This window comes from Lytechinus pictus, chromosome 2 (assembly GCF_037042905.1).
Source record: "Lytechinus pictus isolate F3 Inbred chromosome 2, Lp3.0, whole genome shotgun sequence".
Taxonomy (NCBI): Eukaryota; Metazoa; Echinodermata; class Echinoidea; order Temnopleuroida; family Toxopneustidae; genus Lytechinus; species Lytechinus pictus.
The window spans coordinates 7992788-8010131 of record NC_087246.1 but is presented as its reverse complement, the minus strand read 5'-3'; the positions used below and the strand labels follow the sequence as shown (position 1 = coordinate 8010131).

General features: G+C 34.2%; 1 protein-coding gene across 1 annotated transcript in view; it reads left to right on the top strand.

Annotated features, from left to right (window-relative positions):
- The first annotated feature begins 533 nt into the window (after positions 1–533).
- The window catches only part of LOC129253612 (serine/threonine-protein kinase NLK-like), a 37383-nt gene continuing 20572 nt past the window's right edge, over positions 534–17344 (top strand). Inside the window, exons 1-4 of the mRNA XM_064095910.1 lie at positions 534–559; positions 2726–2855; positions 10795–10850; positions 16628–16734. Of these exons, the coding sequence (XP_063951980.1) occupies positions 534–559; positions 2726–2855; positions 10795–10850; positions 16628–16734 (319 nt within the window). The remainder of the gene's footprint in view (positions 560–2725; positions 2856–10794; positions 10851–16627; positions 16735–17344) is intronic.

Below are 17344 nucleotides of genomic sequence, written 5' to 3'. Positions count from 1 at the left end.
TTAAATGAAACATAAAGTGAAAGGTGCAAGTTCCACTCTATTAGGGGAAGCAAATCGCGAGAGTCAGCTGATTCTATGATTGCACGTACATGTAGAGTTGGTATGGTTGAGTAAGAAAGGACAAATTACAGGAAAACTGGTATATTTACAAAAAACAACATATGTCAAAGCTCTTCCTGTGGCCGACTGTTCTTTCCATATTAAAACCTAATACAAAGGCTCAGGCAAACTACCTCACAACCTACAATATGCCAATGACATTTTTTTTCAAAATATGATAAGGTCAGTTCTTGTTGGAATTTGCTTTGAGGAGAATTTCTGTTAAAGTAATCTGTTTTCATCTGCACTTTACGCCTTGTTAAGTATGTAGGAAATAGATTGGTGGTCTTGCGTTGATTCAAATTTATTTTCAGAGAAAGAGATAATAAAAATATATTTGCACGTAGTAGCTCTGTCATGATCTATTTCAAGGATTAAACGAATAAAAGAGTACTTTTTTGCCGAAATGGGGATATGCATGCAATTAAGACACAATGGATATCGAATCCTTACCTGACATGTAAGCAATACTTCTCATGTAGATTTTCTTTTCGGTTTTTTTTGTTTGCAAGTATGTATTCTTGGTTTATGAATCATGTAGGGCCTACATGCATGAAGTAGTCACATGCATTTATATCTAAAATGTCAAGTGTAGTTTAGCATTGGCCTCATTTCCTATACACTGGTGTCCCTGCTAAGACAAATGATACAATCCATTTCCCTTAAATTTATTTCACTTGTACACGTACTTTCACAGCTTGTGCCAAAGGAAATGAGGTAGATTAATAAGAATTCATATCATTAATGACTGCATTGATGTATATCTATCTGTAATTCTGTATATATTTCCTATTTAATGCTTGTATGTTATAGCCAACTATTAACGTTCATCCACTAGCATAATTTTACGTACTGTGACATATAGTCATCTCTCTTCTGAAAAAATTGTTTGAATCATTGAGATATCTCTGTCCTGAAATTAATATGAGTTGAATTAATAAAATTAAATTAAAGAAGCAAAGCACACAAGAAGCTGATTGAAGTTTTGTGCATTATTTTGATAAAAAAAAGTTGCATTAAAGCATATATTGTGAATGAGCTGGTGATATTATCATCCCTCCTAACTTGCATATTTTCATACAAAATTCAAACTATTTTGATTTTCTGCTCCAAGGATGAAAAAACAGAGTGGCTTACAAATTTCTGTATCAGATCATCATTGCCATAACATATTTTATTACATATGGGATATATTTTATACACATGGAAAAATCAATAATTAAAATTTCAAGTGATGTGACATCCCTGCCTCACCCGTTAATTCATGACAACATACATACATGTAAATACTATTTCACTGTATTAATGCAAAGCATTGGAATTCCATTACTTTATAATTTTTTAACAGATTTTGATGAAAATATTAGGCCATTGAAGCTCTGAATTGACTTGGCATTGAAGGGTTAGGGTGGTGCACACTGCAGAGTCTGTATTCCGTAACTGCAAACTAAGGGTGTGTTTATGCTTCCATTGCGAGGACAGAATCAGCGTTTTCAAACGTCGATTCAAAACGCCGATCGTAAACGTGGTTCTGGGAGTGCTGTTTATGCTGAACTTTTCAGAGGCGAAATCACGATCTCCAGCTGGCTTCGCATCGTAATTTTGGTTGAGCAGGAAAGCGAGGTCAAATTGGGCGCGCCTTTTTTCGAAAGTTTTTTTTTCCGAGTGTTGTTATTACGTGGAGGTATTACATGCGACCATGGAGCAATACGACTGTATTTGCCCACGGATTTTCATCTCACCGGAAGCATGTACCATATGACGTCATTTAAACACGTTTACGATCATGGTTCTGTAACTTCTGTTTATACTTCCCCAGAAAGCCTGATTCTGGTCAAACGACGTTTACAAACGCTCCTTTTTGTGAGTTTACGATCGACGTTTTGAAACGTCGTTTAAATGAAAGTAAGCATGGACGCAACCGTGTTTTGGACTAATCACGTATGGAAACGCTGATTCTGGCCTGAGAAGTGGAAGCATAAACACAGCCTTAGATCTGGATATCTGGCAGAAATATCAGTATTTTGAAGAAAGTTCATGTTAGGGTCATCGCACTCATAGCATTCAGATGAGATATGAAGGGAGATTGGATGACCATGGCTCTTGTGGTCAGATTAATATAAGTGGATTGAAGGAGGCCTGTAGATAAAAAATATTAAAAGTTAATTTGAAGTTAGGTTTTTTATTGAAATCAGCCCCCTGTCCTGTCCTTGCTTTCAGTATGCTATGCATAGTATACTAGTAAATTCTGAAATTCATGAGCCCCAAGACATGAATATGCATGGATTTGCTTTTACGTGAAAAATTAGGCCTGTGAGTGAATGTATGCATCTTCTCTATGTATTTTGTTTCTATGTCTTTCTGGTAGATACACATTTATTTGTTACTCTTTCGTCATTGACGACCGCTTTTTTCATTTCTCTGTTCTCACTTTCAATTTTCCACGCTTGACCCTTCATTTTGTCTTACTCCATTTCTATTCACACTGAATTATATTTCTCTTTGTCTCTTTTTCCAGTTTCACACTTATTTTTCATTTCTCTTTTACTCTCTCTCCCCCATGGATCTGATTAATACATGCTTTAACAAGTTTGCTTTTCCATTTTCTCTTTGGTTGCATCATCAGGTCAGTGACGGACCCTCGTGATGGCAAGCGGGTCGCTCTCAAGAAGATGCCCCACGTCTTCCAGAACCTCATCTCGTGCAAAAGGGTCTACCGGGAGCTCAAGATGCTCTTCTTCTTTAATCATGACAATGTAAGTAGATGTACACCTCAATTGAACAGCTCAATTATTTCAAAGGGAAAGTTCACCCTGAAAAAAAAGTTTATTGTAAAATTAGTAGAAAACATGTAAAAAAATATTGCCGAAGGTTTGAGATAAATCCATCAGAGAATTAAAAAGCTATTAGAATTTTAATTATTTGATTTGTGACGTCATATGCAAGCAGCAGTCCTACATAGCAAATGGTTAAAAAAATCAATGAAATGTCATTTTCTCAAAGAATTGAAAATGGTTTTTACTGTACCTTTTGTATATTAGACAAATCAATTCGCACCCGATCATGAAAAGGAAACAAAAATAAGTCATCAGGAACCATTAAAAAATTAAATTCATGCATTATATATTACATAACATATGGGGAACCTGCTCGTTTATGACGTAACAAATAAAAAACTTAAAATTCTAATAACTTAATCTTTAACAGATTTTCCTCAAACCTTCACCAATATATTTTCTGCTATTTCTTACAATCAAACTTCTTCAGGGTGAACTTCCCTTTAATGTATTCACATTTTTATATCTCTTCCTCTCTCCTGCATTTTACCTTCACTCTTCCTTGCTCATTGTTGCATACATCCCTCTAACACACTTCCTCTGCCCAATCATTGTCATTTATATGCAAAATGGAAATTTTGAATATGAAATAATTGGCCCCCTCTGCCAAGAAAGTTGATTAATTGATTGAATGAAAGAATTGATTGGTAAGAATTGCTACATAAAATCAATGAATAAAGCTCTAAAATATCTGTGAGTAGAAAATGTATTGATGAATTGGTAAATAAGTAAATGATTATGAAAGAAATTAAGAAATAAAGAAAGTATGATTATGTTATTTATTGAACACTCAATAAAATCCTTTTAGATTATCACTTGAAATGTTGTTTGTTCATTATCATTATTTATATTCATTTCGGCAATCAAGAAAACATGTTGACAAGAAAAAAATAAACATTCTCCAGGTAATTAGCAGTTATAGAAAAATTACAGAAACCACCTCAAACTTTGTTTATGTGAAGCTGACAGAAACAAGTCATTACATGCAATTTCATCTGATCATCCCTATTCATTGTCTGAAGAGGCGGAAAGAATCAACATGATGACGTGAGAATTAACATCAGAAACAATTTCTGCTTCACTTCTGTAATCAAGAGAGCCAGACTTGCCTTCAATCTCAAAAAGGTCTCAGCTGTATGGCCGTATTCATTATCTTCTACATTAAAAAGCATTATTAATCCCGAGTAAACAAATCAGTTGCATAACAAGACATAAGTGATTTGAGAGCATGTCATGTAACAAACACTGAAAACCATTATAGGCTACTGAAATCCTTGCATCTGATTTGGCTCCGAACAAATTAGTAAAAATCCCTTTATACAAGATGCCTTATTAAACATTCCCAGGACTTGTCAACAGAATAAAGCAAAAGGTTAAGACACTTTAGAAATATATATATATAAAAACATACTCCTGTATTGCAAAGTTAAAAAAATTATGCTTTCAAAGGCAGGAAGTGATGGGGATTAAAGTAACAATTCATTTTAGAAATAATATTTGGGTATATAATATTTGTTAAAGGCACTTTTCTAATGATGGGCCTTTATCCATGAAGAGAACTTCTTTGGAATGATTTGCATGGTTAGACCAGGGGAAACATAAAAATACCCTAATAAGCATTATGATATAATCTAAATGGGGTTGGATCAAAGTGTGTTGTTTTAATGGTATCTTCTAAGAGTATTCTAGTTTCATACCAATGATCAAGTCCCATCTATCCTGATAATAAATCATCTCTAAATATCAATTACTTACATCTGTCTTGTTGTTGTGATGGTTAAAATTAACAAATATTTATCAAACAGAAAGAGGTAACATGATAGGCCCATGAACGATATTGCATACAGTTTATGCATATGCTAAGCTCTTAGTATTCTGTGTTGCTGTTGGTAATGTTTTTTATTACGGTACTAATGAGCTAGCAATTTATCACTTTCACAATTCATGCATTTGTTCATTTTGAGCCCCACTGTTTTCTTTTCATTTGATGTTTCAGTTCTTCACAACAATACAATCTTTAGAAAAAAATACTATTAAGTCAGTATGTGTAAGCCTCCTCATTAGGACAATCAATATTTACCCATAAAATTTCACAATATAATGCATTCATGAACATGAATCAATCAGAATTTAAAATATTGATTCATAAAACTTAAGCTGGACCTTTATTTTGTCAGCTCGTCTGGCCTCAGTTTGATTAAAAATTTTTATCTGAAAACACAAAGTGTGGGATTCAAACTTTTACACAGAATTTTGAAACTCATCATCATCAGCATCATCACCACCACTATCATCGCCATCATCGTCATTGTCATTGTCATCATCATCATCACCATCATTTGTGTTTTCCTCTCCAACCGTCTTATTCTCAAGTTAAATTCTTTGTCCACAATTTTGTATCTCCTTCCCCCATCCTCCTCCCCCTTCCTTTCCCTACCCCTTCATATTTTTACCTCTCTCATGCATGGTGGATGGCCTTCCCCTATATCCTCTTCATGCTGCTACCCATCTTGACCCCAAACAAACTTGACCCCTTCATCACACCCCCTTTCCACTCCCATAGCAACATCCCTCCAGCCTGGTTAGGCCTCTATAAACCAACCCTGCCTTCAACCCTTGACAACGAACCAGGGATCACTGACGCACATTGAAGGGGGTTATTAATAAACCATGCCATCTTGGTAGACTTGGCTTGACCTATTACACTGAATTGGTTACTCCAATCAATCTACTCAACCATCTACACCATGTCATTATAGACTATTAACGCATATTGTGCATCATTTACTCAGGGGTTACAGTAAAAGGCACATCAAATGTCTTGATTTCCTTCTCATTCTTCAGAATATACTCCCCCACGTTTCATAAAAGAGCTCAGTGAATGTCACTTCCACACTTTCTTCTAATGCAGTATTTATCATTTTGGGGCTATTTATATGTATTAGCCTCTATGCCTGTTTGATACTGCTACATTTATTGACATTTGTTTTATATTTGAAGTTCAATCTGAATAAAAATCTACCACTGACTCATTTTGAGTTGTGGTATTCTCATTGGTGTTGATATCCTAGACCAAATCACCCTATGAGGTATTTATGTTTGTGTTGTATACTACTTCAAAATTATTTTGTATCAAAGTATCAAGGCCAATGTCATTTTTTTGTCTCCAAACAACTCTCAGTTATGTCACTCCAATGTTGTTCATTTACTTCCTGTTATAGTGATTGTTCACTGAACAATGCTTTCAGAAATCTGAATCAGATTAACTAATTGTATGATAAATCCATATTTTCAGGATTAATGCTCTCACAGTATATGGGTCAAATTGATTAACAATGACACAGACAAACTTTAGCACAATGATGTTTCCAGATTCTCCTCTAATTGTGTTTATAAGGTCAACCAAGAACGGTTCTAAACCTATCAGCCCGTTAGTAAATTGGCCACAGGGAATATGGAATGTTGACAGGCATTTTCCCTTATCTAAAATGCATATTGTGAATATTTTTCCTTGTACATGTTTTATGTTTACAAGTTTGTTTGTATTTGATTATTAGATGAAATTAGTGTTGTAGTATTGAATTACATACCATTTTAGAGTAACACTAACTTGATGATTGGTGTAAATTGTGCTGGAGAAATAATTTATGACAGTGATAGTTTTACTGATTGCCACAATAGCTCAGGTTATCATTTTCACTAACAATGCTGTGTGCACTATAATATATTGTTACATGTAGATTGGAACTATAAACCATGAGGTATTTCACCTCATCACGAGCACAAGTTCAAGTTAGTTCACAAAGGGTGAATAACATCACCATCAACTAATAGGAAAAAGTCAAATGTTAGTGATCATGCACAGACTGCCAACTTCCTCTGCTAAACCTTTCAAACTAACTCCCAAATGGTTGCAGTTGACAGTTGATAACTCACTTCCAAGGAAATTCATGAAAAGGACATTGAAAGTGACATTATGTTTGACATTGAATTCTCCATGTTATATTGCAGAGGTGACATTGTCCCCACTGCCAATGCCAAATGGTAATGGCTGTAGATCTATTTTTAAAGTAAACACAATTGATGTTGATAGTGATTAGCTGGATAGTATATGGATATAATGCTGAATGAGAAATGAGTGGATTTTAAGTGAGCACCCCCCCTCCTGTCTGTTTGTTCTTCTGCATGTCTGCCTTCCTCTCCTCCATTTATCCATTCCCTTCAAATCTTGTGAGATTTGAAAATGAATTTTAAGGCTGAGCACCAACCCCTGTTGATTTATATTTACCTTAGACCCAGGCTGTAATTTAAGAGTGTATAATTTGACAATTATTCAATTTTTCTTTTTAGTCATTATGAATGAGTTCCGTTCACACATGCTTATCTCTGAATAATACAGACATTACCCTCCCCATCCCCAGCAAGCTTCTTAAAACTGTCCGGAGGGGCCCTGCCTTCCCAATGAAGTAGATTTTGCCAACCTTAATCTAAAAAGGAAAGACAAATCATCTTATGTCCTCCTCATTGCAGCCGTGTAGTGAGAGTGAAAGAATTAGGACTCAAGAGAAAAAAAGTAGGTCAGCAGAGCTTTAGCCCTGTTCACATTCCAAGTATTCCGTACTGTGAAGAATACTCGTGCAATGCTTCAAGATTTTCACATTGCAGTGTTTGGTAGGAAACACATAGGGGTATCTTCTTGGACATGAACCGAACTAAATACCAGAGGTGCTTGAGCAGAGTTGATTCTCTACAGGGAAAAGGGACACTGTTTAGTATCTTCATCCTTACTTGAATGTTTTAAATATCTGAAAGGCAAGGGTGCTCTGGACCCTCTCGACTGACCAATGTGCAAGGAACCCTGGACAGCATTCACCGACCCAGAAAAACGAAGGCAGCAGTCTGTGGATTGAGATTTCTTTGCTGGATTATCCTAGTTCATTGGCAAGCTCTTATATGTTGCACTTTTTGTAAGGCAGAATGGACATTTGGACACAGAGATGTTTTTTAGGGGTTGGTGCACTTGATAAGGGATTATTTGAGCAAGGAGATATAGAACAATCTTGATTTAAAGGAGAAGTTCACCCTCACAAAAGTTTATTGTAAAAATAGCAGAAAAAATTGTAAAAAATATTGCTGAAGTGAAGGTTTGAGAAAAATCCATTAGGGAATTAAAAAGTTATTAGAATTTTAATTACCGGGTATGTGATTTGTGATGTCATATGCGAGCAGCATTCCTACACAGCGAATGTTAAAAAATAAATGAAATGTCGTTATTTTTCAGAAAATTGAGAAAAAAAATTTACTGTATCTTTTGTAGTCATAGACAAATAATTTCACACTCGATCATGAATAGAAAACAAAAATAAGTCATCAGGAACCATTAAAAGAATGAAATTCGTGCATTTTGTATTACATAACATTGTAGGGCAGCTGCTCGTTAATGACGTCACAAATCCAAAACTTAAAATTCTAATAACTTAATCTTTAAAAGATTTTCCACAAACCTTCACCAATATTGATTATTATTTTTTCTGCTATTTTTGTATTAAAATTTTCTTTCCCTTTAAGCTGATGTAGACACAGCTTGAAATCCTTCAGATTCACAAGACTTTGATTGGTGTGTTTATAATCATGAAGATTTGGAGATTTCTACTTTTTTTCTACTATTTTTCAAATTACAAGCCCAGTTCCAATTATGAGACAAAATTGACAAGGGTTACAATTACATGACTTTTATAGGATTTGATCCTTTATTCCCTCTATTCTTAGGAACACTGCCTTGAATATTAATTTCTTCAAGTTATATTATGAACCTTTATTTGGTTAAAATACATCTATGAAATAAAACAAATACCCTCTTTCATTCCTCTATCATATTGGTAACTACATGTATGAGTGTCAATACAGCTGCTGTGTATCAGAGTCAATACCAATTACCCAAATTTCATTAAGATACTGCTACCATGTAAATTGGTAATGACATGATCTGTGTTTGTTGATTGAGATTGTATTCATGTAATATACCATGGAGTGTGCATGTAAAGTACATTCATGGTATGCATGCACTGGTGATCCACATTTGACATTCGGGAGTGATGAACTTGAGTAGTTTTCAATGTGGAATACATGCAGTTGAGCAAGTATTAAGATATTAAGTCTGTTTTGCATATATTTGATAGTATGTTGTAATAGATAATTGCTAGAACATCCAGAAGCAGATGAGAATACAAGGTGGCTAAGAAGAAGACAACAAAGAATTGATCGGCAGGTACATGAATCAACAACAAACAATGCCTGAAAGTCATTTACTACATGCTATATTGTTTTAATTTCAAAACATGTATGAATATTAAAATTGTATGGTATGGAAGGTCTATTCAATAAAGTTTTCATTTAATTCCCCCAACACCGTCTTAGTCAATCCCATATCTCCCTCCACTCCCCCCGCCTTCTCTTTTAATTCCCATAATTTCTCTTCCCTTTTCTTTTCTAGCACCTCTCCTGTATTCCCCTTTCATTCCTCTTCTTTCTCCCTTCTATATCTCAGGAAAATAAAGCCGTTTCACAGCAATTTGGAGATACAGGCCTGCTTAATCTTTGTGTGCTTGTATATGAAGCAGAGAAGGGGGGGGGGGGTGGGTATTATATGCTCTGGGTGAAGTATCGCAATCGCATCAGCCGTGACATCTCATCAATAAATCAACCCTCTTTTTGCTCCCTCAATTTTCTACCCACGTTCTGCAGCGTTATCGGCAGCATCCCTCCCGTTGGAGTAACTGAATGATCTGCTACGATGTCGGTGCAAACTTAGAATCAATGCTGTTCGTAGTGTCGATGAGCATGGTGTCATTTTCAATGCCATTCGATCGAATTGTTGATTTGCCTGGTGTAAAGTGCTTTATAATGATTGATATCTGCGCAACTTGCATGGGAATATCAGTTTATTGAGTGAAGTCTTTCTCATTGTCTTACATTTATAACTAACTCTAACGATCCATGCAATGCCCTCCAGTAAATGATAATCCTTTTTTTCACCAAAACATATTTGTTTTTCGACCAGTCGCCTAAAATGATGGCAATTTTTTTTTTTTTTAATTGATCTTGTACTTCCATATACTCAGTATGATTTAAGATGCTCAGAGCTCTTCAAAGTTTATAGTATTTTTGTACATTTAATATACATACATGTAGATGTTCATATCAGTGCCTATACTATGTAACTTGAATTTATTTTTATTTTTTTACCAATTCCCTTGGAAGATACTACATTTACACTGTTTAACTCTATTTCCTGATGCTTAAGTAAAGCAATACCTTTAAATTGCAAAGATACTGAACATTCTTCGTTCTGTGAAGCAAGTCAAATGCCAGACAACAATTTGTAATGTCAAGGGCAGCATGTAACACACAGGCACACCAAATGTTTGACTCATAAATCTATTTATTCATGGTTACCTTGACCTCATAATAGGCCATGAGTGTCATGTCCAAACGTTTATATGAATCATGGAAGTGATTTTTATTCAAAACATGGAAATATTTGAAAAGGATAAAACTCCATTCACATTTGCTCAGCTATATTTCAGAAATTCTACCACCCCCCCCCCCGAAAAGGTGATTTAAACAATTCAAATCAAATTATGATTATTTGATTGTTTTTAAATTGTTCAGTTTTTGTGTTTTCAAAGAAGAATTAAAATTCAATATAACTGTGTGCTTGGTAGTTTTACCTTAGAGGTTAGAGTTCATTCTTTTAATTCAAACAACTTATAGAGTATAGGCTATATATCTTGATCGGTTTAGAAAATTTGTGCTATATAGTAATTTTGTTTCCCCACATTTCTATATCTCATTTCAGGTTCTTCGAGCTCTGGATATCCTTCAGCCCCCACATGTAGACTTCTTTGAAGAGATGTATCCTTTTCAAAAATGATGACAAGAGAATGAGAAAAGTGATTTTTTTTTAATGAAAATTAAATTCATGGGTGTATATTTTTTGTCTTTTCTTTTTGTTTATGTCACTGTTTTTTTTAATTGGGCTTGTTTTGTAGCGTTGGCTGTTTATTATGTTATTGAATTGCATGAAACCTTCAATTTTTTTGTATGAGGATCATTTAGGGAAAAATAAGAATATTAGAATAACAAGATTAAATCTAAGAAAGAAATAATTGCCTTTGTACATACATACATGTACCAAAAGAGGAGAACATATGTTAAACTTTTAGAGGTATGGAGTATGAAGATGTGATTTTGTCTCTGCAGGCATTATTTATTCTGAAAAGGTCATTAAAAAGAAGACGTCTTCTGCAAATATTATTTGGGTATTGGCTCAATTTCTTTGTGTAGGTCAGATGAACCAGCTTGACAACTATATTAGTATAAACTTTGATATTCTTAAAATTTGGAAAGTAATTGATATAGGATTTTTAGCAGACATAGAAGACATCCTGGACATTATGTATTTGTAACTAGTCAGTAAGTGTTGATGTTCATTTATAAACAAGTATGATTTTTGTCTAGACAGTGTTTGTTTCATACAGTTGTAATGTTGACAAAAACAAAGAATCTGATGAGACGTATTCAGAGAAAGTACATTTCACATGTCATTAATGGAACCCATTAATCATTACCATTCTACATTATGCACCCATCATACTCAAGGAGAAGATATGTCTGTCAAAATGACTTAATTTCACCTCTTTATGTCACGCTTTACTTGCCTCCGGTGATCATTACATACGCAAATAATTACCCATAATTCAAGCGCTCCATCCTGCGCACATCTCGGGGGTTCGTGGAGCAAGCGTTGACGCAATTTAATCTGGGGATGTCGTGTTTTGGGGTGAGCAAGGGAAATTGAATTTTCCTCTTCTGGGTAACGTGAGAGGAGTCTTGGGGTATCCGCAGTCGAGCTTTGACCATGTTTTTACCTCTGGTCAGATCACCTTCCCTCTCTTTCCTATCATTCAGAAACGTACTAGAGATCTGTTAATTGGAGAACAAAGAATAATTACAATAATATTCTTTCTGATCTCTTCTTGAAATCTGTGGAGGCTTTTTGATTAGTCATTGCATGAAGTTTAATTTATGTGAACGAATCTTGCCACTAACTGTTTATTGAAATGAGTAGGATTTATGGGCATGTGATAAAAAGTGGGTTAATTGAAATGTCATGGGTTTGCTTGACTTTTGGGGGGTTGCACATTTCATGAATCTAGCCCAAAGTGTTTGTATTATTTCAAGGGTTTCCTATATTGCTTGGTTTTCTTATGTTCACTCCTGCTACAATTGCTCTGTGAAATCTGGACTTCTTGACTGTCTTTCTTGTCTAACTATAATCCAGCTCTACAAAATTATGCAGTAGAAAAGTGGCTCTTGAAATATTTCATTTGTTATGTAATGAAATACAAAAGAATTATTCAATGTGTGACATCAGCTCCATCATTTGCATACCACCAATGATGTGATAAGAAGTAATGCTTCAAAATGCTGTAAATTTCTTACTGTTCATCTGATTTCAATGAGATTATCAGAGATATGCATTTTTAATCATGATCTCTATTAATTTGATATAACTTTCAGGGACTTGACTTTTAAGAAGAGAGGGAGAGATTTGAAAAGCAAATCAGTAACTTTGTATTTAATCCCTTATTTAAATCAATGATATTTTATAAAATTGTGAGACAAAAATTTGTCTATGCTACCTAACAGAATCTTTCTACAGTAAAGTAGAAGCTGCACAACCATAAGAGTTTTATAATGAAGCCATTACCATGGAAACATGCTGTTAAATGTTTAAATGCTGAATGTAAATGCCTAATGAGCATTCAGTTGTCAACACAAGTATAGCAATCTTTAATTGAGTGGCATGAGATGTTTGTAACAAATTTATGGTTGAGATGTCCTGGTGAAAAATACTTTGCGCTTGGGCAATTTTGAAGGAAATGAAAACAAACGAATAATTGTCTCCCCATGTGAATTATTGACATAATCAGAGTAATTTTCTATTTTTCAAAAGCTATAGACAATGATTGAAACATTTTGACATCTTATTGATTAGTCTATTAATACAAACTTACCAAAAAGATACTATATTATACAAAAGATATCATACATTGTATATTCGTTGTTCAGATATACAAAAGGGATTTTACTGCGTTCCACCATGATGCTGCCATGCCTGTCTCGTTCTTGTCAGGCAATATGTTGATCTGTCTGTTTCAAGAAAAATATAAGTGACTCAAATTTGGAACAAATACAAGTTGATTGATTTATTTCAACCAAGCACATTTAGCTAGAAAGTTTGCAATCGAACCAAATTTATTTTTAATTTTTTGTGAGTGTCTGTTTTCCAACCAACTTTGAGTTCATATAGCGGCTTAAATTTTCGACTTTGTGTGATTATTTTATTTCAACAAAATTTGAATTAGATTCATAACCTGATTACTTGATGCTTTCTTAACCATCCATTGTGTTCCACAAAGTTAATGTCTCACAAATGAGATAAACTTGAAATATCATTTTGTCTGTGTATGAGTTATATGGCGCATTTATTCAGACTTTGTGGGGCGACCAGGTTTCCAAGCCACTGTGATGTAGATGGAAGGGCAATCTTATATGTCATCATACAACATCAGTTGCCCTGCAGGCAAAATAAGTGAGAATATATTTCTCCCTTTTTAATACATGAGCAGAATAACATGAATCATAGCCACAGAATCAATCCAGAAATATTTATTGAGAAAAGTTTTGTTATCTGAGGGTCATTGATTGGATGACTCACTTCAAATATTAATCTAGTCTGTCTCTTTTTTTTCATCTCCTACCTGGGAAATATTCTCTGATTTTTAATTTCATAAATATTTCTTTTCAGCCTTTGAGCCAGGTCCCTCTTTTGTTGATATTATTCTTTTTTATGTTTTTTTTTTCAATGTGATAAGGATGTCTGCAAATTATAGACAAGTTTAGGAAAGTTTTGTGTTGCATTGGTTTTTGAAACGATATGCTCAAATAAGGTCTGAAAAAAATCTTATGCTTGCTGCCCTCATGCGACTGAACGTAAAATACGACTTACAGACTTGCTATTATTTTTGTTAAACTTATACAATGGCAATATTTTAGTGATTTGGGCCAATAATTTGCTCATATTTGTATCCAGTGGCTTAGATAAGCACTGAAATATGTGTTTAACTGCATATATATATTATTCCTTCTCATGATTTTATTTGGAAGCCCAGCAGTGAAGGTAGGAATATACATAAAAAAAGAAGAAAAAATCAACCTAACGACCACACTACCTGATTTGAGGCTTATGAGTGCCACATAGCAATTTTTAAAGCCCAATGTTGGAGCAAAAATCTGGCAGAAAATACAAATCCAAAAAAGTTTAGCAATCATATTTTATACCTTATTTATTATCATAATGCAGTACCAAACAAGCAGTCCAGACTTTTCGCATTCACTATGGAGACACTCTCTACAACGCCACAATTCCTTTGAAAATGCAAGTTAAATCACAATGGAGAGCTGAGAAGCTTCTGTCGAAAGTTGGCGGACTGGGACAGCATTGGAATCTCTTGACTCTTGTTCGTCCGGTGCAAATCTTCAGATGATCTGCTGTCCCAATCCACAAACTTTCAAGAAAAGCCTCTCAGCTCTCCATTGTGATTTTAATTGCATTTTCAAGGGAAATCATGCATTGTAGAGAGTGTCTCCCTAGTACTGTCTAATTATGGATCAGAGAATAAATACAGGACTTCAATCTTAATCCAGAGGATACTGAGCCTGTATACATGCAGACTAGGGCCTATGGAAAATGTGTATTGCAGCATAAACAGCCAGTCTCTAATGGGTTAAGATAATGAAATATCAGTCATTATAAAGTATCATCATCTTTCATAACTTCCTGTTTGTAATATTCATTATGAAAGATGCATGGAACTTCCAACACACTGAACCCAGAAAGGGAAGATTGAAAGATATTTATCTTCCTCTCATTCAGCACGTTATCAGTGTAAATGATATCCTCTGAGTGGATTAAGAACAGTCCATTTGGATTTACATCCGGAAGTAGATGGCAGGTTCATGGTCATGTTGAATGCATTCATCAGCTAGATTGAAGTGATTGTTATATCATTTTACGATCTCTGTATTTTGTGATGTTTTTTTTTCTACTCCAATATCAAATCATATTTTTATTAATTTCACTTCATTAATTTGGTTCGTTTTTAGTTGGGTTTTACTTTTAATCTTTTTGGTATCTTTTTCTACCCCAGCAATTTTTTTTAGAGTTAAGAAGTTTAAAAGGATTTAGAATATTGAAATGTATAAAAATGTTTCAGGCAAGAGAATCATAGCGACGACAAATTAGTCCAAGATACCGTATCTAGATACAAATGTGCCCAGAGCTAGTTATGAAATTGTGCCCCTTTCAAAAATAAAATTCAAATTATGTTGTCAGTAGCTTATTTGGTTGTTCATAAGATGAGACCATTTTAAGGCTCCCCCACCTTTTCATCCTTATTGCTTGAAAGGAAAATGGTACATGTCTGCCAAATAATAGGGACATCCCCTCATATTAAGGAAAAGGGAAAGGAAATTTTGAACTTTGCATTCCTGAATTTATGTTACAATCTGTGAAGCAATATACATGTATGAAAGAATTTCTTATATTTTACTCATAATTGTTTTTATTCCTATTTTTGCCATCATTTTAGTAATATTTGTCTGTAAAAATAAGGGCCTAATGTCATCAATGTTATTGGTAACAGCACACAACTAATAAAAATCATTGGCTCCAAATAAAATGCAATTTATGGCCAAGTTATTAAAAAAAATATGTAGTGTTTTACACAACAGGATGTGGGAATGTTAATAACAGTGCTTATCCTTTCTTTTATCTTACCCTGTTTCTACTTACCAATAATATTTCTTGAGCTTGGTAGCTCAAAGATATTTTGTGTTTGTAAATTACCAGGATCTACACACTGTGTTTGAATTCTATATATCTAGGAATCATCATTCAGTTAAGATTGGATATTATTTTTAGCTCTATATGGAAGCAACTGTGGTGTTTTTGGTCAACCATAAATGGAAAAGAAGGATGATGAGATATGGGAACTTTGAACTATTGTTCAAGATTTTTTTTAATGCTAAATTTACTATTTTCTTTTTGTATTTTTTAACAGTCTGCAGTATTTATGGCGTGGTTTAGTATTCTTATAAACCTTACTGGTACCTCCACCTGTCTGGACAAAAAAAGAAAAAATCAGTTTGTGAGATGGGCCTTTAAACCCATAGATACATGTACAAACAGTTGTACGCATTCATTTTTCATCATCTCACCAATTTCCCCATTGAAAATAAAATTATGTAATATGTAGATTTCAGTAGGCAAAAAGTCATGGTATTGTTTGGATGTTGATGAGGAACATATTCATACTATTAAATACAACATTCAAACTTATTACACTAATAAGAAACTTGTAATAATTTAATTTTCAACTTTACGATGTCTTAATTTAAAAAAACCTTTCACTTTTTTAGGGGGTTTGCAGGACAAAACTTATTCCAGTTTATCAGACTACTTATTATGCTGGCATTGATATAAGAAACCTGGTTATATTTTTAAATGAGGACATAAATCTGTTGATCAATATATGACAATTTTCTTGACCATATTTCATGATCAGATATGTTGTGACAGAGCTTCTGCAAAGCGACCTACACAAGATCATCGTATCTCCTCAGCCTCTTAGCTCAGATCATGTCAAGGTCTTCCTCTACCAAATTCTCAGAGGTAACGTCCCATTTAGGATTTATTTTTTAAGATAAAAAGTCCACATATGTTTGCATATAAAGATGCCAGGATATGAACTATGAAAAATGTTCTGAAGGTAAGATAACCTTTTGTTGCAAGGTGATCAAACAATTGTGTTAATAACAATCTGCACAAATATTAGGGCCAAATGATTTATCCATAGTTGTTTGAATGTGCCATGTTTGTTTTGATGTCATCATGAAATTATTATGGCGTGTTGAGTTCTCTTTCACAACTTTTTACACTTTCTGTTGGATGAGCAGATAGCCTTTTGTGTGTTAATAACCATAAACAGGGTGATTTGACTCAGCATGTCTGAACACGATAAAACTGTTTTTCTGGGTTTTGTCACACTGTATCTGAACAATGCTTCAAATTGCTGTTAAACATGTATTCATTATCAGAATCACCTGTGTGAATGACCCCTTCGTATATTCAATTAATTTGCGTGGCATTTGATTCATCTGTGTGAACAGGTCCGCATGTGCACGCCCATGCCATAATCCCCTATTACGTTGACTCCAGTACTGATTCCTGATTTTTATCCATTTTACAGTGGAGGTCATATCCAAAAATATACTGTCGGATT